At 33.0% G+C, this 27,593-nt stretch overlaps 5 protein-coding genes and 1 pseudogene across 7 annotated transcripts; 2 read left to right on the top strand and 4 right to left on the bottom strand.

Moving 5' to 3' along the window:
• Nucleotides 1-656: 656 nt before the first annotated feature.
• Nucleotides 657-1,912, bottom strand: LOC108476220 (ethylene-responsive transcription factor ERF039-like). The gene has a single exon (XM_017778366.2). It carries the CDS (start codon nt 1,825-1,827, stop codon nt 1,204-1,206), a length of 624 nt encoding a protein of 207 aa, XP_017633855.1. The 5' UTR covers nt 1,828-1,912; the 3' UTR covers nt 657-1,203.
• A 5,919-nt stretch (nt 1,913-7,831) lies between these two features.
• On the bottom strand, nt 7,832-10,623 carry LOC108476231 (protein DYAD). The gene is made up of 8 exons (XM_017778377.2): nt 10,575-10,623; nt 10,400-10,500; nt 9,635-10,314; nt 9,174-9,557; nt 8,946-9,063; nt 8,784-8,867; nt 8,070-8,684; nt 7,832-7,978 (listed from the first exon to the last, which is right to left on the bottom strand). Exons 1-8 carry the CDS (start codon nt 10,621-10,623, stop codon nt 7,832-7,834), a joined length of 2,178 nt encoding a protein of 725 aa, XP_017633866.1.
• Nucleotides 10,624-12,562: 1,939 nt separating this feature from the next.
• On the bottom strand, nt 12,563-15,573 carry LOC108481087 (uncharacterized). Of its 3 annotated transcripts, none has more exons than XM_017784260.2 (5): nt 14,910-15,573; nt 14,399-14,540; nt 13,685-13,911; nt 13,255-13,512; nt 12,563-13,084 (listed from the first exon to the last, which is right to left on the bottom strand). In XM_017784260.2, the coding sequence occupies exons 1-5, from the start codon at nt 14,949-14,951 to the stop codon at nt 12,779-12,781; spliced, it is 975 nt and encodes a 324-aa protein (XP_017639749.1). In that variant the 5' UTR covers nt 14,952-15,573; the 3' UTR covers nt 12,563-12,778. The 3 variants fall into 3 exon arrangements, with proteins under 3 accessions (XP_017639749.1, XP_017639756.1, XP_052886683.1); XM_017784267.2 differs by lacking the exon at nt 14,910-15,573 and adding an exon at nt 14,111-14,302 and having other exon boundaries at nt 14,399-14,530; XM_053030723.1 differs by lacking the exon at nt 14,910-15,573 and adding an exon at nt 14,111-14,241 and having other exon boundaries at nt 14,399-14,518.
• Nucleotides 14,956-17,359, top strand: LOC108476237 (hexose carrier protein HEX6-like; annotated as a pseudogene).
• Nucleotides 17,360-19,427: 2,068 nt separating this feature from the next.
• LOC108458930 (uncharacterized) lies at nt 19,428-22,420 on the bottom strand. The gene is made up of 5 exons (XM_017758322.2): nt 21,968-22,420; nt 21,455-21,596; nt 20,477-20,703; nt 20,047-20,304; nt 19,428-19,876 (listed from the first exon to the last, which is right to left on the bottom strand). Exons 1-5 carry the CDS (start codon nt 22,226-22,228, stop codon nt 19,571-19,573), a joined length of 1,194 nt encoding a protein of 397 aa, XP_017613811.1. The 5' UTR covers nt 22,229-22,420; the 3' UTR covers nt 19,428-19,570.
• A 640-nt stretch (nt 22,421-23,060) lies between these two features.
• Nucleotides 23,061-27,185, top strand: LOC108483814 (hexose carrier protein HEX6-like). The gene is made up of 3 exons (XM_017787409.2): nt 23,061-23,480; nt 24,799-25,121; nt 26,001-27,185. Exons 1-3 carry the CDS (start codon nt 23,351-23,353, stop codon nt 27,081-27,083), a joined length of 1,536 nt encoding a protein of 511 aa, XP_017642898.1. The 5' UTR covers nt 23,061-23,350; the 3' UTR covers nt 27,084-27,185.
• The last annotated feature ends 408 nt before the right edge of the window (nt 27,186-27,593 follow it).

Raw genomic sequence — 27,593 nt, 5'->3', positions numbered from 1 at the left:
GTCATTTTGGACATACATTTTTAATAATTTTTAAATAAATATTTTAAAAACCACAAAAAACACTAAATTTGTCTTTTATCTTTTTGTTTTTAAATCAAGATCGTGCCTTTTTTTCTTCTTTTCTTAGGCTAAATTATTAAAGCCCCAATTTTTCTTTAGATGAAAAGAGGAAGGATTTGACTCTTGCTATTTGCCATTAAGAAATGACATGAAATAAATTAAGACTTAAGGAAAAGCATAAAGCAGAAGACTTTACTCTAGTTGTACGTAGCATGCTTCACACTTTCAGATGACATTCTGCTGGATTATTTGTATCAGAGATCTCCAAATTATTATTTACTTTTTAAATTGATCCTTAAACTTTAAAATATTCTAGTTGAATCCTTAAATTATTAGTATCTTTTATCAACCATGTAATTGAGTCATTCATTTGAATGTTAAATATGCTCCAATTTGAATTAGAATTGATGCCTAAATTAATAGGTTATTGATATTTTAAGATGTCAATTATGTTTTGAAATTTAAGATCAATAGAAAATTTCAGTCATAATGTGAGAACTTTTGATGGAATTAACCCCATCCCTAATTTAGCCTAACAGATAACTTTACCTTACCTGAAAGAACAGAGAATAATTACAAACTCCAAACATACACGATAGAATAAAAAGTTTGATGAGATTATTATTATTATGAAATCTTAGCAAATAGAGTGGAACCCATTATAGCCTGACCTAAATGAAATCTTCAGGTTCCATTGTTACAAATACAATGAACTAAATAGTCTTTATACATGTAAAGTTGGTGAATAGAAGAACCTCCACAGCGCCCCAAATTCTTTAAACAAAAGCCATTAGCTATGATGATGAGGTATTTATTATAGAAGTTTTTATACTAAGAGTTATATTATATTTTATTCTCTTTATTAAAAATTTAGAGAAATTAATCTTTATACATTAGATCAAAGAGTAAACTGGTGATTTTGTTAAAAAAATTCATCCAAATCCACAGTTAAAAACTGGTATTTTGTACATTTAATCAGTTACTCCAGTTTTCAATAGTGAAAATGAATGAAATTTTAAATATAAAGGATCAGTTTACTCTTTCATCTAACATACAAAGATTAATTTTTCTATTTTTTGAATAAAAGAGACAAAATGCAATCTGCTCCTAATACAAGGGCCTCTATAATAATTTTACCTGTATTCATTCCATCATCGTTTCCTCAAACTGGAAATCAGTGTGAATTCCAGCTTGTTCATGTTGCCACCATGAATTGAAACCAAATCGATGATGGGTTCCATCTGGTTCAAGTGAGAGATCAGGAAGGTCAAACCACATACTCAGATCACTATCCTCCGATGACATTGTAGTCGAACTTGTTGCTTCCCGTTCAAACCTTTCTTCTTCTTCTTCTTCTTCTTCTTCTTCTTCTTCACCAACCATGCCATTGCCATTCCCATAGGCTGCTTCATTAGCAGCCTTTTGAATATCCGTATGGCTACAAGTAGCAGGACGAGGAAGTTGATGAGCTAACTCGGGAAAATTAAGGTAAGCTGATTCACCTTTGACAGCTATGGAGGCTGCATCGTGTGCTCGAGCTGCCATTTCCGCCGTGGGAAATGTGCCCAGCCAAATCCTTGAATTCTTCTTGGGTTCACGTATTTCAGACACCCATTTGCCCCAACTTCGCATCCTCACACCACGATACTTGCAACTCTTTTCACGATTGTTGCTGGCGTTGGGTTTCATTGATGACACTCTAGGTTTTTTTTCTGGGTTTGATGATCTTTTCTCCCTACGGGATTTCTTTATATACTTTAAACCCATTAGAACAACGTCATCTATAGGGATATTCAATTTTTGATACTAGTATAGCTGCTATTTGGAGGAGACTTGGAGCAAGGGGACGTCCCAAAATGGGAGAGTTTGGCACCTTTAATACACTTTATTGGGACCCAATGTTTTAATTACTGCAACAGTGATGCAATAAAATTTAGATTTTCGATTCAGTCCTTGTTCTATCAATAATGAAAAATTCATAAAATTTAAAATATTAAACTGATTCAACCCTCGATATTTTGGATTCACCTAGAGCTCTAAACCCTTATGTCTAGATGGGCCTTTTTAATACAAGATTATGCCTTGAAAATTTTGAGTTGTTAAGTTTAAGACTCAAATTTTGTAAATCCTTTATGTGGGTTTACAGTCTAGAGTTATTTTGTTTGATGTTTAGATATATTTTGAGTACTAATTTAATCATGTTTTGTAATTATCAGATGGTGATAGATATTTGTGGTTGTAATTAACTTAAAAAAGTAGAAGTCTAATTCTGCCCCCAATCCCAATTGATAGCACTATTAGCCGACTTTTATCAATTGAAATTTAAGTTTTAAATTAAATTTTTAAATAAGATAATAACAAATCAGATTTTTCCTCCTGATTTCTAGCATTTTCCTCATGGGACAAGTATGACGTGGAATCACAGTTTCATACTATCTCTTTTCTATTAATTGGATACGTTTTGAAAAATAATTAGATGAGCAAAAGCAAATATATAGATTTTTTCTTTCAAAAACTTGTCCTATGGCTTCACATGTTCCCTAACTTGTGGGTTTAGAGATAATTTTCAAGGGAATTAAAACTCACATTGATTGTAATTTTGCAAGCCATTGAATATTGTATATTTACAAGAAGGCTTGTTATTATTTTATATATGAAATTGAAAGAGCAATTGCTTGTTCTAGCGAGGAACTTATTTTTTTTTTAATGCAAAAATTATTATAAGCAAGTTGCTGGTGTTGTTCAATTTGCAATTAAGTTTTGAAGTGAAAAAATCTTAATAAGAAAGCGATCTAGTTTTGTATAGGAGAGAGGTTGCAACTTGATCGCAGAGCTGGAATTAAATCATGTATTGGACATATTGATTTATAATGTATTACTCTTTGGGAAACACAGTATAAATGTAGGAAGCTTCCAAATTGTGTAGCCAAACTTCTATGTCCATCTTCTATTACAATTGCTAGTAAGTTAGACTAATTTCAACTGAGCATACATCTAAAAGGCAAAATAAACAAACTCACAACTAGTATTAGATCTAGGAACATTGCATAGCAAGTTGTAACCCTAGTTGCAACTGAGGGTGAAACTACTATGGAGGACTTGCAGGAGCAGTTAGCCCTTTTTACTCAAAATTTTAATAGGGCGTAATAAGCTAACCAGAAAGAATAAGAGATTTGAAACCAATACAAATTATTGCAAGGGAAAGTGTCAGGGAGTTGTGATCAATAAAGATGCACCTCAAGAGAAAAAGAAAGGAATATAGTGTCATGAGTGTCGAGGTTTTTGTTATATGCAACCTTCTAAGTAATAATGAGATTGAGAATAACCTATAAAATATTGATTTGGTCCTGTGTTTGGTTTTTTGGATTAGAGCAACTTTCGAAGTAATAATGAGATTGAGAATAATTAGGAAGATGATAAAGTGAGTAATTTCTCAATTATTTGTGACATTTCTCCTTTTGAACTATTCTATTTATGTTCTTAATTATATTAATTATATTTATATTTTATTTATTATTAATTTAGGGAATATTTGAAAAAAAATAGCTTAAAGTTTATTTTTAGTAAATTTTTTGCGATTTGAACTTTCAACATAGTGCAATTTCAATATTTTGGTCATGACTGATATATGACACTTGCATTCTTTTAGCCAAAGGGCATTACATTGTAACATAATACTTCATCCTCCATGATAAAAGAAGTCTTTTCTTGATCATTTAATGCCATTGCAATATAGTTGTAACAAAAAAAATCCATAAATCTCATGTATTTATAACTAGATGATACATTAGTTAGTCTGTCAATTAGGGGTGAGCGTTCGATCAAATCGAATAAAAAAACTTCGAGTTAATTTAGTTGACGAATCATGTTTTATCATCCTGACTTGATTTGAAATTTTCTTGAATTGGAGTTGAGTGAGATGGAATTTGAATCGAATCGAATCGAATATTTTTGTTCGATTTAAATTAAAAAATAACTTTGGGTCCTTGTAACCACTATCACCACCATAATAAAATTTGTTATTTACTTTCATCCCTTCATAAATTATTTATCAATCTTTTATATATAAGATAGTTTTTTTGTTTGCTTAGTTGCTTCAATTATCTTCTGATTCTTGTCACTATGTATTTTGAAATTTAAAAATATATTAAATGTAAAATGTGATTTTTAATAAAATTTATCTTAAAGATAAAATGTGAAATTGATACTAACATAAAATTTTAACATGAATATTTTATGGCATCATCAATAATTCAATTTTAACATAAATTTATAAAGATTCAAACAATTCAATATATAAATAGTACAAAATGTGAAATTTAATTTAATAATATAAATAGTAGATATAAATAAAATTATTACTATTTAGGTTTAGGATTTTTAGATGATTTTATTTTTGTTTTGGAGTAAAATGTGAGAAGTAAAATTTTAAAGGGAAAATAAAAGTTTGGGGAAAAAGTAATGGAGGAGTAAAATTTGGGAGGGGGAATATTAAAAAAAAAAATGAGGGGAAAATATGTTAGGAGTAGACGGAATGGGAGGGGAGTAAAAGTTTTGGGGAAAAAAGGTTTAAGGATTCGGGGTAAAAATATAAAATATTATAATTTAATATTCGATTTATTTGAATTATTCAAGTTCAAAAACTCAACTTGATTCAAACTCAAAATTTGAAAAAAAATTGAATTAACTAGAATAACTTGAAATTTAATTTTTTTTTTAAATTTTTTAGAAGGTAAAAGGAAATTAGCTATCCTTGGGCACACTTTATTTAAAAGTTCTATTCTTGAAATCTAGACCACAAGTGGGGAGAACGATTTCTTCTTATTTATGGGCTTAATGTTTGGAGTTCAAACTTAAGGTACGGTTGATGCCTAGGATGGCCCACCAGGCGAGCACATCAATGTTTTATTTTAACAAATTGCTGAATATACCTTTTTCACTTTTGGGTAAGATTGAAGATACATGAGTCACCTTTTCAAGGTTGCCATGAAAGAGTTGCAATGCTTTTGCCCTCTCTGTTGGCTTTGGTTTATACAAGTTTTTGTATGATATAGAATTTAGGGTTTCAAAAGTTGTAATAGACTTATCAACACATCAGCTCTCTCTTAAGCTTTATGTCTTTTATTTCTAGGAGGTCTTCCTCTACTATTAAGGTTTTTTCGAAAAACTCTATTTATTTTGGTGTGGATGACAGATAGGTCTATATTTTTTTGGTTTCAATGAGACTTCTTATGAGCATTGTTTCTATCTACTATTATCTAAAATTATCGAGTTATTAATGACTGGGCAAAATCAAGAAATAACCCCTCATGTCCGAAATTATAAAGGATCCCCTTTAAAATTAACTTATAACCAAATCTTTGTTGGAGCATTTTCAAAATATTTATAATGTTCCAATATTTACAAATGAACGATTACAAGTTATCAAAAAATTATATCACTTGATTATTAACCAAGAGTTATCACTTTTTATTGTGATGAGTTATGTCTTTTAAATTTAAAATTTATGTCATTTGATTATTAACAAAGTGTTATGATTATTTTAGTAGATATTTATTGAATAATTATATTTCTTGTTAAAAGATATGACTATTCGATTGAATAATTGTGTTCATTGTTAATAAAATGTCACTATTCAAATATGCATTTATTAGATAGTTATGTTTTTACGATGAGACTTGTGAACTCCTATAAATAGGAGTCAAATTTCATTTGTTTAGAAAAACCATAAATATAGAAACTTTTTTTTCTTTTATTTCTCCTCTATTTTATATTATTATTAGATTGTTCTATAAATAATTATTGCAGACATTCTTTATAGAAATTGATATTCTTGCTATGCTATGCTCAATGCTCAATGCAGAGGCGATTCTAGGGGGCTAGCATGGGCACCGGCCCCCTAAAATGAAAAATTGTCATTTAAGCCCTCTAATTTTTTTAAAAAATTTTAAATTAATAAAGGTAAAATTACATTTTGGCCTTCCTAAAATTATAAAAATTTGATCTAATCCTTTAAAAATTATAAAGATATAGACTATAAAAAATTAAAATTTCATTCAACCCTCTAAAAAATTATTCTTACTTCGCCCCTGGCTCCGTGGATTGTTTTCATCAGTTCAAAACGTAGGCAGTCATTGGGTTTCATTGCATCCTCAAACCTTATTTGCCAATAATTCTTTTACACATCAACATATAGGTGGAGGCAAATAGAACCTTAAAAAAAGCGACATTAATACACGTCTTGAAACCTTCATTAATTTTTTAAAAGTTTATTTTTATCCCACACTTCAACAATCCTTAGATTGGCTCATACATTTTTGCCTAACTGCTTTGAATGAGAAAAGTTAACAATTTGCAAAGAGAATTATAAAGATGCAATATGCCATTACATTACTATTTTTAACCTCACGCACCAACACAAATTACTTCACTTATTATCACCTTATTGCTTCCTCTATGAAATCATTTAAGAAATACAATCTTCCATTTGTGGCCAACATTATCATAAAATCTGACCTACTCGATAATTTTAATTATAACAATTTATAATTTTTAGTAAATTTATAGCTTTTTAATGATTTTCTACATAGAATTTGATTTTTAAAATATATATTTTTAAAATTTCATATAACTTTTAGATTTTTTTGAAAATTTATGTAATTTTATTTTATATATTTTAAACTTTTAAAATGTTAACTAAATTGATAGAATATATAAATATTAAAAATTAAATTTATTATTATATCAATAAAAAAAGTTGGTATTATTATGGAGATGATAATTTAAAAAGTTAGTAAAATGAAAGTTAAAAATAATATCTATAATTTTGATATTTTAGTAACCAAAAGAGCAATACCTTAACTATAATTGAATAGCGAGAAATATAGTTTACCCTATGTAACAGTATCTACGGAACTGTCATTGCCTCAGCCGCTGTTTTTGCACGCAGTTCACAAATTTAGTGGGCTGAAAACTATATGCAGCCCATCGCAACTTATTCCGCACAAATCCGAACCCAAGTCAAGAAGTCTTCACTTGCTCTATTATATGATTTTGGGTCGTGATACCTATCAATTTGGATTCAAGTTATTTAGGTTTCTTTGTTAATATGTTTTGGTCTAATTAGAGTTTTTTTTTTTTGAATTAGGGCTTTGTTTGTGTTTGAATCTTGGGTTTGGGCTTATGACTATTTCTGGTTTAAATCATTTTATGTTAGTTTTATGGTTAAACAATCGAAAGGACGAAATTGATTAGTTTGGATTCAGTAATAACCTGCAGTGACATTACTTGGCTTTCAATTTCAGTTCCAAGTACTAGTTGATAAAAATCGATGAGTTCTAATCTGAGTTGGTGAAGTTATAATAAGCTTATATTTAAGCTTACTTATATAACTAAATTTGACTATAACCTAATTGTGTTGAATTTGGATCCACCGATGGAGTTTTGATTCAATTTCATTTTTACTTTTTTGTTTAAGGCAGAAACAAACACTGAATTCCGTAAGCATTAAAAAGTTTGAGAGATTAGCTTTGATTGAACATTGATCTCCTAGGGGTTGGTGATGATGATGATGCAAGTAAATAAAGAAACCTGGAAAAATGTTTTTAAGATATAGGATAGGGATTTGATTACTTTAAAGGTATGTCAAAAGTTTAAATATGGGTATTACTGTTCCCCAAACTACAATGTATATATGTGTGTATATATTATGAAAATTCCAGTATAAATTGTTATTTTAGATGATAATATATATTAGTAGTGTAGTGTTCTTCTAGACTCGCCTGGGATTCTTGTTCATTGACGACCTGGGAGCAGATAGAGCCAACCATGTTCTTGGAGAACAAGGTGAATGCGATGAGTATCCCCTTTCCTGTTCCTCCCATTGGCTTGTCTCGTTCTCTTTCTTAGTATGCATCATCTATAAAAGAAAGTGAAAGTACAATGTCAGTTTCAGTTATGTTAGAACTAATTTATGAAAAGGGTATTGCGGGAATATATATAAAATATACTCGCGGCAAGGAAGTGGAGGTTGTCCAATGATGATGTCTTCTCTGGTAGGTGAGTGGACAAGGTGAGCTGTGAGACCCGCAATATCCATGGTCATGGAGGTTGCCGGGGACCTCATTGAGGTTGATGAGAGTAGTTTCAGTCGTTGCCTCTGGAGGCAGAGGAGGCGATGTGGGTAAGTATTTGATAGCAACAGTTTGTCGTCTCTCAGCCAGTGGTTCGACAGTGGAAGTCGGTTGGGGACTACGACGGGGAGCTGTGGTGGTGGAAGAGCTGACAGAGGGAGGAGTGGGGACCGCAAGTAGGTCATCAATGCGAGCAACAACCTGACGAGACAAAGCCATGTTTGGCCATAGGAAGGTCCCTTGTGGTTTGCATATTCTAAACCCACTCTTCAGCCTTTGAATTTTTGCTGCTTTATTTTCTGTGGTTGCCACTGGGTTTCTTCTTTTTCTAGTAACTGATGGGATCCTTTCTTCTGGGTAACCATCTTTTTCTTCATCTGAAACTACCAGCATAGCTTTGTCACTATCAGTGTTTAATGGCGGTGTTGTTGATCCCATTATGACTAGGGCATTTGCAGCTTCCACTTTTGATCTTAGCTTCCCCATCTCTTCCTGCATGATTCATCATCCACTCCATTTCATCATCACATTCTGTGAAAACGCAATACATGAACTTCAGCCAAAGGAAACTGAGTGACTCATGATGAATACCTCCACTCCACATAAAGATTTTGAGATCTCCCCGAGCTGCCCCTCAAGATTAGCTTTCCATTTCATCAAGTCCATGTACTTTTCCTGAGCAAAAATCCAAGAATGTTCTAAGAGAAGAGCATATGGGATGGTAAACAATATAAGTCAAGCTTTAATATCTACCTTCAATGGAAGTAACATAGTAGTAGCATCATGAACCATGTTTTTGCTAGCAACAGAAGAATTTGGGGTGATAACAAGAGCTAGATTTTCATCAGTCTTTTTGGCCTCCAGCATATCCCTATTTTTTTTTATAAATGAAAGCAATTCGAATCATATAACACGTATAAAGGCCAACACCAGCTAGCAGTCAATGATAAAATATTAGTAAAAAGAAGAAAAGGTCTATACCTTCTTAGCTTGGCTATCTCTTCTCTTAGCTCCTTCAGCTCTCTGGCACAAACTGGATCCTGGGTAGGGTTATCACCAAGCTTCCAACCAGCAGGAGGGGTCCAATAAGGATCCTGAACCCCGGCCTCTTTCCTTATGTCCATTAAATCAGCACTCTCCAACCAATATTCCATAGCCCCATCGGCATTATGCCGCCTCATGAATCTTTCTTCACCTCCAGGAGCCACCTTCCAAGCCATGTGTTTAAGCAAATGATCCAACAATCCAGTGTCCCCAATCAACTTCCTTGCTTCTGCTCTCAATGCTGGCCTTAGTATTGGGTTCCCAAACACTGCTCCCTTCTCCTTCATAATCTTCAACATGTTTTTCTCAGCTAAATTATACCTTCATGGAAAACCAGCTTTATATAATAAAAAAAAAATAATTAACAACAAAATTAAATCAATAACACTATAGCTCACCTCTGAACAGACCATCGTTCAATGGAGTTTTTGACTTCTTTTCTCTTACTTGGCTTGTAAAGAGTAATTTGTTTATCATTCTCCTGCTTCGGTTTCTTTGCTGTCTGTGTTTTGAAGTTTTCTCCATGGAGCTTCCTCTTACAGTTATTCCCATCTGTCTCCATGATCTCATCATCACTAACTGTCTCTTCTTCCTCCTCTTTATTATCTTCTTCATTGTCTTCCTCATTTTCCTTCTCGTCCTCTTCTCCTTTAAAACCTATTGACCCTCTCTCTTCCACGTAGCGTCCCAAAAACCTAACCTGCCTACGCCGACCCCATCGGAGCATCCCAGCGGATATCAACTCAGACCAGCACAATCCTTTCTTAATCACCATGTTGACATAGCTGGTAATAACAGCTGGGCTTGGGCTCGGGTTCTTCCCTATTTCTTGTCCCTTGGGAGAAGAAACCCCCATTACCCAAAAACTCCATCGATTCCTTTGCACTGCAATCACATGCGGTGGAATCCTACGATATAAAACATCTCCAGCAGTCTCCGATTCCATGGCGTACTGTTCATCTAATGTGGGTAACATCTTCGCATCCACTTTCCTCCGGTTCCGTTCGCTGAAGTGTGCTCGAAGAGAATACATGCTTGGGTACCTTAACGACACGCTGCACTTAGACTTCTTACTCACCTTACAAACAAAAAACACCAAGCACACAGTTATCACCAGGATTCAAAAACTAAATTCATAAACAAAAAATTTATTTATCTATTACCATGATAACACGAACTAACTTGAGGTGCTCTGGGGTTTTAGTGGGAAGCTTGGAATGATCAATTTCATAGTAAGACCCAACTCTAATATGAGCAACAGCATCTGATATAAAATAAAAAAGTATGAAAAGGTGGGCATTAATGGAGCATAATGAAGAAAAAAAAAAGAGTACGTACCATCGAGTGAGGAAGGGAGCAGCAATTGTCTGCCCAAAGCAATCTTCATTGCGGCGTCAAATCTGATATTTACAGAAAAGAAAAAACCATAAAAAAAGAAGACGAAGTAATTTGAATATAAAAAGATGCATGAAGAGGAGTGAGTTAGGGCTTCTGAGAAATACTGAAAATGTAATATACTAAACAAAGAACCGAAGTAATAACAATGGCGGCTTTGTTTATTGATTTTAGCTCCATCTATAAATTTTTAAATGACATATAAAAAGAAGAAAAGGGAGATAGCTAAATGAAAAGATCAAACAAGAGAGGTAACGGAAAAACTTCAAAGTACAAAAAAAAAAAAAACTAAATTAGTTAGTACTGCATATTTTGTTTTCTCTGAAAATGCAAAGCAAATGATAATGATCAAAATGAAAAAAAAGAGACAGAGAGAGAGAGAGAGAGAGAGAGAGAAAAGGGAGATAACATACACTGGGTTTGTTGAATTAATCTGAGCACAAAAAGCCTGGAAATCAACAATAAGAAAACAATGGGAGACGTGAGGGGTGAAACGAAAGGAATAGCAGAAGAGAAGCGAGGAAATGAAGGCAGGCAGGATATATATAGCGTTGGGTTATGAAATTAGAAAAAGTGGATCTCAGTGTGTGCGTGAGTCTGTTAGTAATGAAGCAAATAGCAGCATTTGCACAGGAGAGAGAGAGAGAGAGAGAGAGAGAGAGAGAGAGAGGCAATGATGACTTTTATTCCTGTTAGTGTGCATGAGCTATTTTTCCCGCTACCCCCAAACTAATATCCAAATTTAACATTTAAAATTAAACTAAAATCGATTTATTTCAAATACAAACACACTAATGGGGGAGGAGGTTAATTATAATAAAATATTAAATTAAATTTCTATATAATTAAATTTATAACTTATTTAAAATTAATAATTATTTAATATATATTTATTCAAACAATTTACTTAATTATTATATAATTATAAAAAATTTATAGCCAATAAATAAATTATTTTGAAGACTTTTAAATTCGTTAATTGTTAGAGTAGTATATAATTAATAATAATTTTATTACTAAGCTTATTTTATATATTTATAATAGAATTACTAATATTTGTGTTTGATTATTTTATATCTAAAATAAATATATATGTTTATTTATTATTATTCATGAATATTTTTTTAAACACTATTAATTATATGCTCACGAACATATTAGTTTAATATTTACAATCATGTTTGTTTAATATTCATTAATAAATTCATTTAAAGTAAAATAATAAAATAAATACATAATTTTGGATAAACAAACAAGGACGCAAATTTAAAATTTTTAACAAACAAGAATAAACTTTAAAATAAATAACAAACATGAACAAAAATGTAAGGTAAAGTACTTTGAAACCTCTTATACTAGGAGGTAGATTGTAGTTTGACTCCTCTATTAAAAAATTTATCCATTTTATTATTGCTAAATGATAGCGTGTGATTGTTGATTACTTGAATTAGTTCTGCCACGTCAAAAATTGCATTCATTGCACCCTATGTATACAAATTTAGCTATTTTTTCTATTAAAAATTCTATTAATTTTGCTTGAATTAGTCCCTCCACGTCAACATAAGATATATATGGTACGCCACATATCATTTTTTGATTGCATCATCAATCATGTCAACACCTAACAGTAGAAATAGGTGTTTTTTTTAACAGAAAAATAATATACTCTTTAAATTAACATATAGGGATTGATTTATCATTTTTAAGACAATACAAAACCTTGATGGTACTTTTACCATTATCCAAACTTACTTCATTTACATTCACCAATCTCCATCGAGGCCAAGGCTACTGCCCGTCGGACCAGTGAAGAGGCCTAACTTCTGGATTTGTGAACATAGTAAGCAACTCAATGTCCTTAACATTCAAGTCCAATAAATTAATTTCCATTGAGGTGCACAAAATTTTGGATATTATTTTTGTACCACTGATTTTCTTTTAATCCTATTTTAACTTATCATTACATAAATCATGTGTGTGTATATATATACATGCTTAACTAATAGCAATAAGTTATTTAGCTGCGGCTACAAGCCTTCAATATGCAATTCCATATACATAGATCAAGTTCTTACATAATCCTACACGTTATAGTTTTTTTTTTTTTTCTCATGCAATTGGTGTTCAAAGCCACAATGGATATGCTTTCATGGAATCAGCACAATTGATCCAGTTGTTCTGCGATTCTCGAGGTCTGCATGTGCCTGCGATGCTTCTGACAAAGGGTACTTGTGATTCACCCGAACCCGCAATATGCCCGATGCAACATTAGCAATCACTTCCCCTGCAGTTTCCAGCAGCTCATCCCGAGTTGACGTGTATTGCATCATGGAAGGCCTAGTCAAGAACAATGATTTGGGTGCAAGTGCAGACAACGGAACCGGATCTGGTGTACCGGATGACTGCCCAAAGCTCACCATATAGCCACGGGGCTTTAAACATTCCAACGAGCCCTAACAAAATATAAAACCTTTAGTAGAATGCTACAAAGTTCAGTGAAGTTATATCATCTGTCTCCGTGGATATTGTAATCCTTTAATGCCTCAACTTAAGAATAGATTCACCCTAAAAGTAAGAACGAGCAAAGTAGGCGATAGAGCATCAGTCACAGAACCATGATTACCTCAAAGGTATTTTTCCCAACAGAATCATAGACAACTTCCACCCCCTTGCCGGATGTCATCTCATTTACACAGGAAACAAAATCCTCTTCCGTATAAATTATTACATGGTGACATCCATCTTCCTTTGCTTGAGCTGCCTTCTCTTTGGTCGAGACAGTTCCGATGACAGTGGCACCAAGTGCATTTGCCCATTGGCATAATAAAGATCCAGTCCCACCAGCTGCAGCATGGACAAGAACTGTGTGTCCGGGTTTGACCTATATTACATGATATTGTGTTAAAACCTTTTGTTAATACAATTACGACTCTTGTTCTACATTTAAATAAGATTAATTGATGAGAGTTAATGTCAGGATAAAGAGAAAATAACCAAGCACCAAACCTATAATATGATTAAAGTTATGAACAACTTGTATCCAAACAACCTACCTTGAAGCAACGACGTACTAGATACTGGGCAGTCATACCCTTCAGCATGATGGATGCAGCGATAATAGGGTCAACCAGAGGAGGAACTGGTACAACTTTGTCTGCCGGAAGAATCTGCTCCTCGGCATAGGAACCCATACGATCACCAGCATAAGCTACCATATCTCCAACTTTCCTGCCAGTCAGTCCAGGTCCCACAGCAGTCACCTCTCCAACAACTTCCATACCTGTAGTTAAAGAATGGAAACAAATGATTTCTGTGATAATCATTACTGGCAAAGACTCATGCTAACATAGTGAACACATCCTTTTCCCAATCCATGGGGTTGGCTACCACGTGATGAGATGGAAGAGAAAGAAAATCTCGAAAATATATTCAGTGTTCCATTTACTTCAGGACATGCAAAACAAATACAGAATACTTACTGAAAAAGACCGTGAGAGAATTACTTCATTCCGATTTTAATTTAAGTTTAATATAGCCTGCATCGGACATCTAAAGTTCCATTGGTTAAAATAGTCACAACACCTTCCTGATCCATAAAAGAGTCCAAGGCCTAGCATTTAGACAATACTCAATGAGAAGAGACTAGAAAGACTTTCTGTATATCTACTAATCTGCAAAACACGTATCATATCAGACTGGAATGTTCTGCATTTCTCATAATGTAAAAACTCGTTCTACTTTTAAACTTTCACACAAATCGAACCAACCTGGAGTGAAGGGCATGGTAGCAGCCTTATAAACTCCTTTCCGAAAATAGATATCGATGAAATTCGCTCCAATAGCTTTGTTTTTAATACGTATCTCACCCTCTCTGGGTTCCACAAGTTCCACATCCTCCCATTGAAAGACCTATATAGCCAATGCAAAGTAATCAATTTAAGCAAACCATAGCCGTAAACACTCCAACCTAAGCTCCGTTTTAAAATTCGCAGGATGTAAACGACATTCATAACAAGAGTATGATCCTTCTTTATCAAAAAATTAACTTTCTAAAAAACCCAGAATTAATTCAATCAAAATTAAATAAAAAAAGGCCAAAACAACAAAACCCAGAATAATTGAATCAAAGTTGAATAAAAAAGAAGGGCAAAACTGCAACCAGCAAAGCATGAAAAAAACAAGAACACATATTTTTAATTTCCCAAAAGAACTATTCAATCAAACTCATAAAAATTGTAATAGCAAAGTAATGAAGCATTGAAAAGGGTAAGAAAAGACCTGAGGTCCACCGAGCTGATGAACCCTGATAGCTTTCACCATTTTTATGGGCTGTGCTGTGGCAGCTGCTTCAGTACGTAGTGCCTTGGCTATTACAGGATTAATCCTGGGAGTATAAGATAACGATGAGTGGTTGGTGGTGTTATTGTTGGTCAGGTTTTGCACTCAAAAGGTAGATGGGGAGACATTGGAAGACTGTGGTGGAATAAAACGAAGCAAATGGAAGCGTTGATTGTAGAACCCAAGTTTTAAGAGGCCCATTCGGTTAACGTTTCCGAATTTGACTTGTTTAGCTTACATAATCACAATATCTGTCGTCTTCAAAGAGGCGTAGAGATAATCAGATGCCGGCTCTTTTAAGAAACTGACCCGAAATTTTTTACTTATTTATGAAAATGACTTGCAAAAATTAAAATTTTAAGGTGCCGCAGTCAATTGTTGACTTCATTTACGTCCTCACTCTACATAGCTGGCCTTATTTCGTCTATCTTGGCATTGCCGGTGACCGGAGCCTTTGGCCGCAAGCCCTCCATCTTTATAGGAGGAGCTACATTCCTGGCTGGTTCAGCACTTGGTGGTGCGGCTGTTAACGTCTACATGTTGATACTCGGTCGTGTCTTGCTAGGCGTTGGGGTTGGGGTTGGATTTGCGAACCAGGAATGCACAATAGTTATATTTGCTGTTTAATTATGGTTTTAGTCCCTCCATTAGGCTTAAATTTTGTGATTTAATTTGGCATAATTTTGAGGATGAAACTAGAAATTTTGTATTAGGAGGTTGAGATAAAATTATAAGCTTTTGGAGAGGTCAAGAATATAGGGGATTAATGGGAATTTCCTAAAAAATATCAGTCTAATTAAAATATTAAAGAACTTTTTTTTTGAAAAATTTAAAGGTTTTAAATGAAATTTTCAAACATTTTAAAAGACTCAATGACAATTTTCCAAATCTTTTACAAGGCCAAGACCTCCTTTGACTCGTTCAACCCCTGAGGCTTATAATACAATTTCTTAATTTAAAGCAAGGGGGCCAAAGCATCTTCCCTTTTGGATCCCTCTCTTCATATTTCGGTCCTCTACTTTTATGGTATTATTAGTTTGTCTAAATTGACAATAGGATTAGTTGTTTTCATTAAAGTGAAAATTACATCTATTTTTTTGGTTTTATCATGAAAAATTCATTAAATATTTTTAACTAACAATAAATTTATGTCTATCAAATGCTTAAGATTGTTCAAAAAATTCGTGTACACCTAAGTCAAATTAGAGTAGAGAGATTAAATCTCAACTTTTAACATTATAGAGGGACCAAAACCAAATTAGACCTTCTCTTTGAATTTGCATATATTTAGGGACCTAATTGTGTTTTTGCTTTGTTGCATTTGGTTTACAGCCAGTCCCATTATATGTCTCTGAAATGGCACTTCCCAGACATGGAGGAGCAATGAACATTGGCTTCCAATGAGGTGTTTGTCTCGATGTTCTTTCGCCTAACATTATAAACTTCGGCACCTAAAAGATCAAAGGTGGATGGAGTTGGCGAATCTCCCTCACACTTGCCGCATTACCGGCCTCAATCCTAACAATTGGAACAATCTTCCTCCTCGAAACACCCAACAACTTAATCCAAAACAACAATAATCCTGAGAAGGCCAAAATCGTGTTGCAATGTATACGTGACACGATCAATGCCCAAGAAGAACTAGATGATCTCATCAAAGCAAGCTCGATTTCGTAAATCATCAACCACACATTTCAGAAAATTATAGATAGAAAATATAGGTCTCAATTGGCAATGGCAATAGCTATACCATTTTCCAACAAGTAATATTAGGCATAAATGTCATCACATTTTATACACCAATTTTATTTAGGATCATTGGCCAAGGTGAAAGTGCTTCACTCATGCCCGCAGCTGTGGCTGGCCTTGTTGGTACCATCGCAACATTCATATAAGCACTCGTGGTCGAAAAACTCGGTCGAAAGGCCTTGTTTATAATAGGAAGAATTCAAATGTTTGCGACACAAATAACAATTGGAGTAATTATGACTATTTTGTTAGGGATCATGGCGGATTAAGCAAAGGGTATGCTTATTTAGTTTTCGCTTTAATTTGTGTACTTTTAGGATGGTTAGTTCCTAGTAAAAATTTCCCACTTGAGATTATATAAGCAGGACAAAGCATTGCAGTGGCAATTGGATTTCTCTTTACATTCATCATTGCACAAGCTTTTCTAGCTATGCTTTGCCGTTTTGAGTCCAAGATTCTTCTTTTTCGGAGGATGGGTTGTGGGCGTGGCAATGACCGCATTCGTGTACTTTTTGTTGCCGGAGACAACAAATGTGTTGATTGAACAAATGGAAGAAGAATGGAGGGATCATTGGTTTTGGAAAACAATTGTTGGAGAGGCGGATGATGAGAAGAAGCCTTACACACAACAAGGGACATAATGCAAAAAAAAAAAAAAAAGCAAAAAAAAAAAAGGAAGTTTGCATGACTTTATATACAATGCATGATGAAATTCGATAAAAGGGTTGAAAAAAACTATGTGAAGAGCTTTTTCTTAAGAAAAATATAGCATACAAAATAAATGTTTTTCTTAATGCTATTATTTTCTTTTGGTCTAATTTTGTTTTTAGTCCCCCTCATAAAATGACATAATTGGATTCCTTTTAGTACCCTAAAAGATGAGATCCCTTCTCAAAAAAACTAAAATAATTTAATCCTTGTTAATTTTGAAAGTGAGCAAAAAATGACAATTAATCAAGACATTAATATTTTGATTGGTATAATAATAAATTTAGCCCTCAAAGTTTACATTTTTGCCAATTTGGTCCTAATTTAACAAATTTGTTCCATAACATTTGTGTAATTGTGTAAACATTTAGGTTGAATTTGTTGAATTTATAAGAATTAAGGTCATATTGAAAAAATATGTAAATATTGAAGTCTAAATTTATTACCATACCAGCCAAAATTATTTACAATCGACGAAAGACATTAACATAATGGTTAATTGTCCTAATTGCTCACTTTTGAAATTAACAAAGAATAAATTGTACAATTTTTTCGAGAGAGACCAATTTGCTCAAATTTGAAGTTGAGAAGAATTGGAGAGTTTCATTACTGTAATTTTATTACTAGTTGACAACAGTTCACTGTGTAGTTCATATTGTGCGATGGAATAACAATAAAAAAAAATCATGCCATCATTTTAGCGATAACAACTAATGGTATTTTCAATTTGGATCTACTAATAATATTTTAAAAATAAAAATAAATAAATTTATGTCAAGTTAGAATAATTAAACTTCAAATTTCTATGTCGACCAAACCCGTGATACAGTGAATTCCTAACGTCACAATTAATCCTTTTCATTTTCAACTATAGTTTGTAGTGAAGTAACACTAAATTTCTTAAAACTAATGTGTAAAATGAAAAACCTTGGGGAAGTGGTCCATAATTTCATTAAATTTGTCACTATATAAGCCACAAATTAACAAGGGAAAATGAGGGCAAAAATGCACTATTCTACTTGATGTACATCTTAATCTTAAGCATCAAAATAATTCAATGTTAGTCCATGTCATTTGATCATCTTTATACTCCATCATATCTTTATTGTTTTATTTTAAACAATTAAAACTTCAAATCTTATTTTTATGGAAATTCTAAAATCTGAATCCAAACCATTTATACTTCAGATATAGGTTAATTTCTAAATAAGAAAATTATAATGAAATTATAAAAACGACTAAAAAATCAAGTTTAACTATACTAACAAAAAATTCTGTGGTAAAAGTATTTTGAAGGCCCATATATTAGGAGGTGGATTGCAGTTTACCTTAATTACTTGAAAATGGATAAATTAATCCATATATATTAAGTCAAAAAAATAAATTAGTCATTCTATTAAAAATTTTGCCCATTCTATTGCTAAGCGATGAACGTGTTATTGTCTAATTGCTTGAATTAATTCCACCATGTAAAAAGTTGCATCCACTCTGTCAAAAATTTCATCCATTTTTTCTATTAAAAATTTCTTCTATTTTGCTTGAATTAGTTCCTCCACATCAGCATGAGAAACACATGATGCCCCACATGCCATTTTTTAATTGTTTCATCAACCATGTCAATACCTAACAGTAGAAATAAATTTTATAACAGAAAATAATTTACTCTTTAATTTAACAGGAATTAATTTACCTTTTTTTCAGTAAAAAGATCAAAATGCAATCCATGAACTAGTATAAAACCTTCATGGTAACAACCACCTATCTCCACCGAGACAAAGCCTACTACCCTTCCGACCAGTGAACAGGCCTTACTTCTGGATTTGTGAACATAGTAAGCAACCCAGTGTCCTTAGCATTCAAGTCCAATAAATTAATTTCCATTGAGGTGCACAAAATTTTGGATATTATTTTTGTACCACTGATTTTCTTTTAATCCTATTTTAACTTCATCATTGCATAAATCATTGTGTATATATATGCATGCTTAACTAATAGCAATAATTTATTCAATTCTGGCTTCAAGCCTTCAACATGCACTTCCATATATATATAGATCAAGTTCTTACATAATCCCACACGTTATAGTTTTTTTTATTTTTATTTTTCTCATGCAATTGGTGTTCAAAGTCACAACCGAGATGCTTTCATGGAATCAGCACAACTGATCCAGTTGTTTGGCGATTCTCGAGATCTGCATGTGCCTGCGCTGCTTCTGACAAGGGGTACTTGTGATTCACCCGAACCCGCAATACGCCTGATGCAACATTAGCAAACACTTCCCCTGCAGTTTCCAGCAGCTCATCCCGAGTTGACGTGTATTGCATCATGGAAGGCCTAGTCAAGAACAATGATTTGGGTGCAAGTGCAGACAACGGAACCGGATCTGGTGTACCGGATGACTGCCCAAAGTTCACCATATAGCCACGGGGCTTTAAACATGCCAACGAGCCCTAACAAAATATAAAACTTTTAGTAGAATGCTACAAAGTTCAGTGAAGTTATATAATTTTTCACCGTGGATATTGTAAACCTTTAATGGCTTAACATAAGAATAGATTCAACCTAAAAGTAAGAACGAGCAAAGTAGACGATAAAGCATCAGTATCAGAACCGTGATTACCTCAAAGGTATCTTTCCCTACAGAATCGTAGACAACTTCCACCCCCTTGCCACATGTTATCTCATTGACACGGGAAACAAAATCCTCTTCCTTATAAATTATAGCATGGTGACATCCGTCTTCCTTTGCTTGAGCCGCCTTCTCTTTGGTCGAGACAGTTCCAATGACAGTGGCACCAAGTGCATTTGCCCATTGGCATAATAAAGATCCAACCCCACCAGCTGCAGCATGAACAAGAACTGTGTGTCCGGATTCGACCTATATTACATGATATTGTGTTAAAACTTTTTGTTAATACAATTATGACTCTTTTTCAACATTTAAATAAGATTAATTGACAGGAGTAAATGTCAGGATAAAGAGAAAATAACCAAGCACCAAACCTATAGTATGATTAAAGTTATGAACAACTTGTATCCATGCAATCTACCTTGAAGCAACGACGTACTAGAAACTGGGCAGTCATACCCTTCAGCATGATGGATGCAGCAGTAATAGGGTCAACCGAAGGAGGAACTGGCACAACTTTGTCAGCTGGAAGAATCTGCTCCTCGGCATATGAACCCATAGGATTACCAGCATAAGCTACAATATCTCCAACTTTCCTGCCAGTCAGTCCAGGTCCCACGGCAGTCACCTCTCCAACAGCTTCCATACCTGTAATTAAAGAATGGAAACAAATGATTTCTGTGATAATCATTACTGGAGAAAACTCATGCTAACATAGTGAACACATCCTTTTCCCAATCCATGGGGTTGGCTACTACATGATGAGATGGAAGAGAAAGAAAATCTAGAAAATAAATTCAGTGTTCCATTTACTTCAGGACATGCAAGGAAACAGAGTACTTACTGAAAAAGACCTTGAGAGAATTACTTCATTCAGATTCTAATGCAAGTTTAATATAGACTGCATCGGACATCTAAAGTTCCATTGGTTAAAATAGTCATAACACCTTCCTGATCCGTAAAAGAGTCCAGGTTTAAAGATTGAATATATTTGATTGTGCTGATCATTATCTTAAAGACCTAAAATACGGTTAGTATGGTTAAGTAAGCCAAGTAAATTAAATTATGAAATGGAAATAAGTATCAACAATCAACCATAAAGAGTAATTTATAAACTTTTATGCTACTCTTTTCATCTCTTGCTAAATGTTAACTCAACTATTTTTTCCGGAACTTCGGTGCAATCACATTAATTTGTTCAAAGAAAGTACCACTAAAATTCAAGTGACAAGAGTCCAAGGCCTAGCATTTAGACAATACTCAATGAGAAGGGACTAGAAAGACTTGCTGTATATCAACTAATCTGCAAAACATGTATCATATCAGCCTGGAATGTTCCGCATTTCTCATAATGTAAAAATTTGTTCTACTTTTAAACTTTCAAACAAATCGAACCAACCTGGAGTGAAGGGCATGGTAGTAGCCTTATAAACTCCTTTCCGAAAATAGATATCGATGAAATTCACTCCAATAGCTATATTTTTAATACGTATCTCACCCTCTTTGGGTTCCCCAAGTTCCACATCCTCCCATTTAAGGACCTATATAGCCAATGCAAAGAAATCAATTCAAGCAAACCATAGCCGTAAACATTCCAATCTAAGCTCCGTTTTAAAATTCGCAGGATGTAAACGACATTCATAACAAGAGTATGATCCTTCTTTATCAAAAAATTAACTTTCCAAAAAACCCAGAATTAATTCAATCAAAATTAAATAAAAAAAAAGGCCAAAACAACAAAACCCAGAATAATTGAATCAAAGTCGAATAAAAAAGAAGGGCAAAACTGCAAGCAGCAAAGCATGAAAACAACAAGAACACATATTTTTAATTTCCCAAAAGAACTATTCAATCAAACTCATAAAAATTGTAATAGCAAAGTGATGAAGCATTGGAAAGGGTAAGAAAAGACCTGAGATCCACCAAATTGATGAACCCTGATAGCTTTCACCATTTTTATGGGCTGTACTGTGGCAGATGCTTCAGTACGCAGTGCCTTGGCTATTACAGGATTAATCCTGGGAGTATAAGATAACGATGAGTGGTTGGTGGTGTTATTGTTGGTCAGATTTTGCACCCAAAAGGTAGATGGGGAGACATTGGAAGACTGTGGTGGAATAAAGCGAAGCAAATGGAAGCGTTGATTGTAGAACCCAAGTTTTAAGAGGCTCATTCAGTTTACGTTTCCGGATTTGACTTGTTTAGCTTACATAATCTTAAATATCTACCGTCTTCAAAGCGGCGTAGAGATAATCAGATGCCCCATGTCTCCCCGTAGAGATAATATATTTTTCGTGTATGCATGTTTACCTGAATCTTCCCACATTTTGAGCATGGATAGGTGCGACCCTAAATGACACAAAAATTATTAAAACTTAAATTATTAAATTGAAATCGATTGGATGATAAATCTAAATTCACATTTAATATTCTTAAAGGTATTGTAAAAGTTAGAATACATTTTATTTTTTATTTAAAAATAGATAAATTGATCATTTTATTTAAAAAATAAATTAATTATTTTATTAAAAATTTTATTTATTTTTATCTTTGAAAATTAGTTATTTTATCATCAATATCAGTTTTAACAGTAAAAATAAATAAAATTTTTAATAAAATGACTAATTTACTCTTTAATATATTATATATAGATTGATATTCTTATTTTTGAATATATAAATAAAATATCACTTAACTCTTAATACAACAACTTCTATATTACAGTAGTTAGGCAAAGCGAATTTAAATTTACATTGTATATGGTCATTTATTTAATCAAGTGGTCTGTTTATTTAATTAGTTTAGGCAGGACTAATTTTGGCTACCTTAAAATTAAAAATTTATGATATAAATTGTTAATAAATGTTTAAACTAAAAATTAATTTATAATAAAAATGCAATTTGCCTTGAAATGAAGAGAATTATGTTTGATATTTCAATCTTTAAATGAATTTTTGAATTCCTCATTGATATGGATACAGATGGAAGCTGTCTTCTCCATGGTTAAGATAATGTGAATATTCAAAGAAAATTTGGCAAGATGTTGTTAAGCTCTCCCAAATTAGAAGAAGAGTTGGGTGCTGAATCACCATTATTTTGAAGCTTGCGTGGAGTGCCTATATCCACTCGTTTTGGTGAATCTCATAAACCAGAAGCTTACATTTTAAAGAAGATTAAAGAGTCAAAGAAGACGGTACAGTCCGGTCTTAATTATTAGCTCTATAACACAATATTCAAACAAAGTCTGCTCCATTATCTAAAATCTCAAATCTCTCTCTCTTGGTGGAATTGAGCCATGGCAGTTGGGTTAGCTATAGCAAGTGAAGGTGGCCAATACAATGGCAGGCTAACTTTGCTTGTACTTCTTTCATGTATGATGGCTGCCACAGGAGGAATCATCTTTGGTTATGATCTTGGAATTTCAGGTTCTTTTCTAATTTTATCTATTTAACATCAATATGCAAGATTTTCTTTTATATTTCATCTAGACTCGAGTGGGTTAGATTGATTTTCAGTCGAATCAATCTGAATCATTTTGAATTCGTGCACTTATTCTCTACTCTTGTATATAGTCTCTATTGTCTTAGTATGGGAAAAAATTTCATCCTTTTGAAGTTGATGTAATGGCCTACATAGGCATTGAAACATTGTCAATAAGTTTTATAACCTTATTGGCATTTGCTTCGGTTCAAATAGAATGATTGGAACAACTTCATTATTGGCTGAAACTTTTTGTTAAAGCAGTGACTATTTTATGAATTTAAGGCTAATGAAACTTAGTTTTGAAAAATAAATCGTCTAATTAAGTTTTAGTCCCTCTGCTGTGTTGAAATTTTGGTTTTTTTAACTTTATAATTTAATTTCATCTTCTACTTTTATAATAATACGAGTATGGTGCTCAACCCACTCTTTGCGTTGGGTTAATTATTTGATTGGGAAAAATTATAGGGTAAAAAATTTGGAAGTTGAAATATACTCCAAGACCATACGCACTTCGTATAATTGAAATTTAGCTCTCTTTTATTTTTAAGAATTTAATTTTTTTTTCTTTTCAGATTTAAAAATTTAGGTTCAATTTTACCATCATTAAAAAATTCTTCTAACTTCATTGGTGTTACATTTTGAAATTAAAAAAAAAACTCTCAATTGCCATGTAACAAAAGATGACCTTAAAATGTTGATATGAATATTGTTTTAGAAACACCTATTCAATTCATCAAGATAAAATAATTTTTGTTGGAATAATATTTTAAGAAAAATTGGCATTAACGTTTTAGTTAACAATATTAACTATATAGACTAACTAATGACAATATAAAAGTAAAGAGACAAAATTGTACTAAAAATTAAAGCATATATATATTAAATTTCAGATTTTAACTTAATATAAGGATCAAAATTAAAATTTGACCATTATATTGTGATGTCAAAAAAAAAAGAGAAAAGCAAATCGGGAGTCACTTGTTAATTTCCAGTCGTATAGATAAGTAGGACCAAATTTATACCACAGCTAGTAGTAGTTGTTGCCATTAGTGTGGTGATTTGAAAATTTTTTTACAGCTTTAAGCCTCATATTGATATGTAAATTTGTTATTAGTTGAATTCTATCGATTTAAATTAAAGTGGTTAAATCTCAAAATTTAATATAATTGAGGGGTTAAACTACAATTAGACCGAAACAAATTGACACTTCAACTGAACAAAAGTCAAACTTATGGAGGCATGTGCTGTGTTGTAACAAAGGTGGAGTGACGTCGATGGAGCCATTTTTGAAGAAGTTTTTCCCAAAAGTTTACACAAAGATGAAAGAAGATACCAAAATCAGCAATTACTGCAAATTCGACAGCCAATTGTTGACCTCATTTACGTCCTCACTCTACATAGCTGGTCTTATTTCGTCTTTCTTGGCATCGCCGGTGACCGGAGCCTTTGGCCGCAAGCCCTCCATCCTTATAGGAGGAGCTGCATTCCTTGCTGGTTCAGCACTTGGTGGTGCGGCTGTTAACGTCTACATGTTGATACTCGGTCGTGTCTTGCTAGGCGTTGGAGTTGGATTTGCAAACCAGGTATGCACAATAATTATATTTGCAGTTTAATTATGGTTGTAGTCCCTCCGTTATGCTTAAATTTTGAGATTTAATTTGGCATAATTTCAAAGGCGAAACTAGAAATTTTCTATTAGGAGGTCAAGATAAAATTATAAGCTTTTGGAGAGGTTAAATTCAGAGTTTTTTTTTAATCAAAAGGGCATAAATGGAATTATAAATTTTTAGGAGGGTCAATAGTGGCGGAATGTAGCATAAGTTTGAGGGATCTAATTGAAATTTTCAAAAATTGTAGAAGTTTGATTAATTTTTTTGAGAATATTAGGGATTAAATGAGAATTTAAAAAAAGGGTCTAATTAAAATTTTTAAAATTCTGCGAAAAATTAATAAGAAATTTTAAAAATTTTAAAGGTTTAAATTAAAATTTTCTAAACTTTTGTAGAGCTTAACATTTTGAAAGACTTAATGACAACTTTCCAAAATTTTGATGAGACGAAGAACTCCTTTACTCCTCTTACTTCCGCACCTAAGATTTATAATACAATTTCTTAATTTAAACCAACTCCTCATAATTTGGTCCTCTACATTTATAGTATTATTAATTTGTCTAAATTGACAATTTGGGGTTAATTGTTTCCATTAAAGTGATAATTGGTCACATAGTGAGGGCAACATGAAAATTTCGTTAAATATTTTTAACTAATAATAATTTTATATATATGTGAAATGTTTAAGATTGTTAAAAAAATCGTGTACAACTATGTCAAATTAGAGATTAGAGATTAAATCTCAAATTTTAGGATTATAGAGGAACAAAAACCAAAATTAGACCTTCCCTTTGAATTTGCTTATATTTTGGGACCTAATTGTATTTTTGCTTTGTTGCATTCGGTTTATAGTCAGTCCCATTATATATCTCTGAAATGGCGCTTCCCAGACACAGAGGAGCAATGAACATTGGCTTCCAATGCGGTGTTGGCCTTGGCGTTCTTTCGGCTAACATTATAAACTTTGGCACCGAAAAGATCAAAGGTGGATGGGGTTGGCGAATCTCCCTCGCACTAGCCGCATTACCGGCCTCAATCCTAACAATCGGAGCAATCCTCCTCCCCGAAACACCCAACAGCTTAATTCAAAATAGCAGTAATCCTGATAAGGCCAAAACCGTGTTGCAACGTATACGCGGCACCACCGATGTCCAAGCAGAACTAGATGATCTCATCGAAGCAAGCTTGATTTCAAAAACCATCAACCGTCCGTTTCGAAAAATTATACAAAGAAAATATAGGCCTCAACTGGTAATGGCAATAGCTATACCATTTTTCCAACAAGTAACAGGCATCAATGTCATCACATTTTATGCACCAATTCTATTTAGGACCATTGGCCAAGGTGAAAGTGCTTCACTCATGTCCGCAGTCGTGACCGGCCTTGTTGGTACTACTGCGACATTCGTATCAGCACTCGTGGTTGATAAACTCGGTCGAAAGACCTTGTTTATGATAGGAGGAATTCAAATGTTTGTGACACAAATAACAATTGGAGTAATTATGGCCATTTTGTTAGGGAATCATGGTGGATTAAGTAAAGGGTATGCTTATTTAGTTTTAGCTTTAATTTGTGTATATGTAGCTGGTTTTGCATGGTCATGGGGACCATTAGGATGGTTAGTTCCTAGTGAGATTTTCCCACTGGAGATTAGATCAGCAGGACAAAGCATTACAGTGGCAATGGGATTTCTCTTTACATTCATCATTGCACAATCTTTTCTAGCTATGCTTTGTCGTTTCGAGTCCGGGATTTTCTTCTTTTTCGGAGGATGGGTCGTGGTGATGACCACATTCGTGTACTTTTTGTTGCCGGAGACCAAAAATGTGCCGATTGAACAAATGGAAAAAGTGTGGAAGGATCATTGGTTTTGGAAAACAATTGTTGGAGAGGTGGACGATGAGAAGAAGGCTTATAGACAACAAGGGGCATAATGCATAAAGAAAAGAAGTTTGCATGGCTTTATATATGATGCATGATGAAATTCAATAAAAGGGTTGAAAAAAACTCATGTTGAGAGCTTTTTTTTAAGAAAATTATAGCATACAAAATGAAAATTTTTCTGTAATGTTATTATTTTCTTTTGGCGTAATTCTATTTTTAATCTCCCTCATAAAATGACATAACTGGATTCTTTTTAGTAGCCTAAAACATTCGGCTAACGTAATTTGATAAAAAAACCTCTCCAATCTCTCTCAATTTTAAAATTGAACAAATTGGTCCCTAATAAAAAAAATCAATTCAATTTAATCCTTTTTAATTTTGAAAGCGAGCAAATAAGGACAATTGATCACGAAAGTATCATGATTTTTATTGGTATAATAATAAATTTAATCTTCAAAGTTTACACATTCTATCAATTTGGTCTTAATTTAACAAATTTATCCCGCAACATTTGTGTAATTGTATAAACATTGAGGTTGAATTTGTTGAATTTATAAGAA

Source organism: Gossypium arboreum, chromosome 7 (genome assembly GCF_025698485.1).
Source record: "Gossypium arboreum isolate Shixiya-1 chromosome 7, ASM2569848v2, whole genome shotgun sequence".
Taxonomy (NCBI): domain Eukaryota; kingdom Viridiplantae; phylum Streptophyta; class Magnoliopsida; order Malvales; family Malvaceae; genus Gossypium; species Gossypium arboreum.
Note: the sequence above shows the minus strand (reverse complement) of the source record. Positions and strands in the feature narration are given on the sequence as shown.

Bases quoted from the DNA above. Each gene is read 5' to 3' on its own strand.
- LOC108476220 (XM_017778366.2), bottom strand. From the start codon at position 1,827: ATGGGTTTAAAGTATATAAAGAAATCCCGTAGGGAGAAAAGATCATCA.
- LOC108476231 (XM_017778377.2), bottom strand. From the start codon at position 10,623: ATGAAGATTGCTTTGGGCAGACAATTGCTGCTCCCTTCCTCACTCGAT. The intron at 9,558-9,634 runs GTGAGCTATAGT...TTTTCCATGAAG, and splicing joins GAACGATGGTCTGTTCAGAG to GTATAATTTAGCTGAGAAAA. The intron at 8,868-8,945 runs GTAGATATTAAA...ATTTTTGCTCAG, and splicing joins CTATGTTACTTCCATTGAAG to GAAAAGTACATGGACTTGAT.
- LOC108481087 (XM_017784260.2), bottom strand. From the start codon at position 14,951: ATGGTGAAAGCTATCAGGGTTCATCAGCTCGGTGGACCTCAG. The intron at 13,912-14,398 runs GTTGGTTCGATT...CTTTAACTACAG, and splicing joins TACCATGCCCTTCACTCCAG to GTATGGAAGTTGTTGGAGAG. The intron at 13,513-13,684 runs GTAGGTTGTTTG...CATGTAATATAG, and splicing joins TAGTACGTCGTTGCTTCAAG to GTCAAACCCGGACACACAGT.
- LOC108458930 (XM_017758322.2), bottom strand. From the start codon at position 22,228: ATGAGCCTCTTAAAACTTGGGTTCTACAATCAACGCTTCCATTTGCTT. The intron at 20,305-20,476 runs GTAGATTGCATG...CATGTAATATAG, and splicing joins TAGTACGTCGTTGCTTCAAG to GTCGAATCCGGACACACAGT. The intron at 19,877-20,046 runs GTAATCACGGTT...ATATTTTGTTAG, and splicing joins TAGGGAAAGATACCTTTGAG to GGCTCGTTGGCATGTTTAAA.
- LOC108483814 (XM_017787409.2), top strand. From the start codon at position 23,351: ATGGCAGTTGGGTTAGCTATAGCAAGTGAAGGTGGCCAATACAATGGC. The intron at 23,481-24,798 runs GTTCTTTTCTAA...GTTGTAACAAAG, and splicing joins TTATGATCTTGGAATTTCAG to GTGGAGTGACGTCGATGGAG. The intron at 25,122-26,000 runs GTATGCACAATA...TTCGGTTTATAG, and splicing joins GAGTTGGATTTGCAAACCAG to TCAGTCCCATTATATATCTC.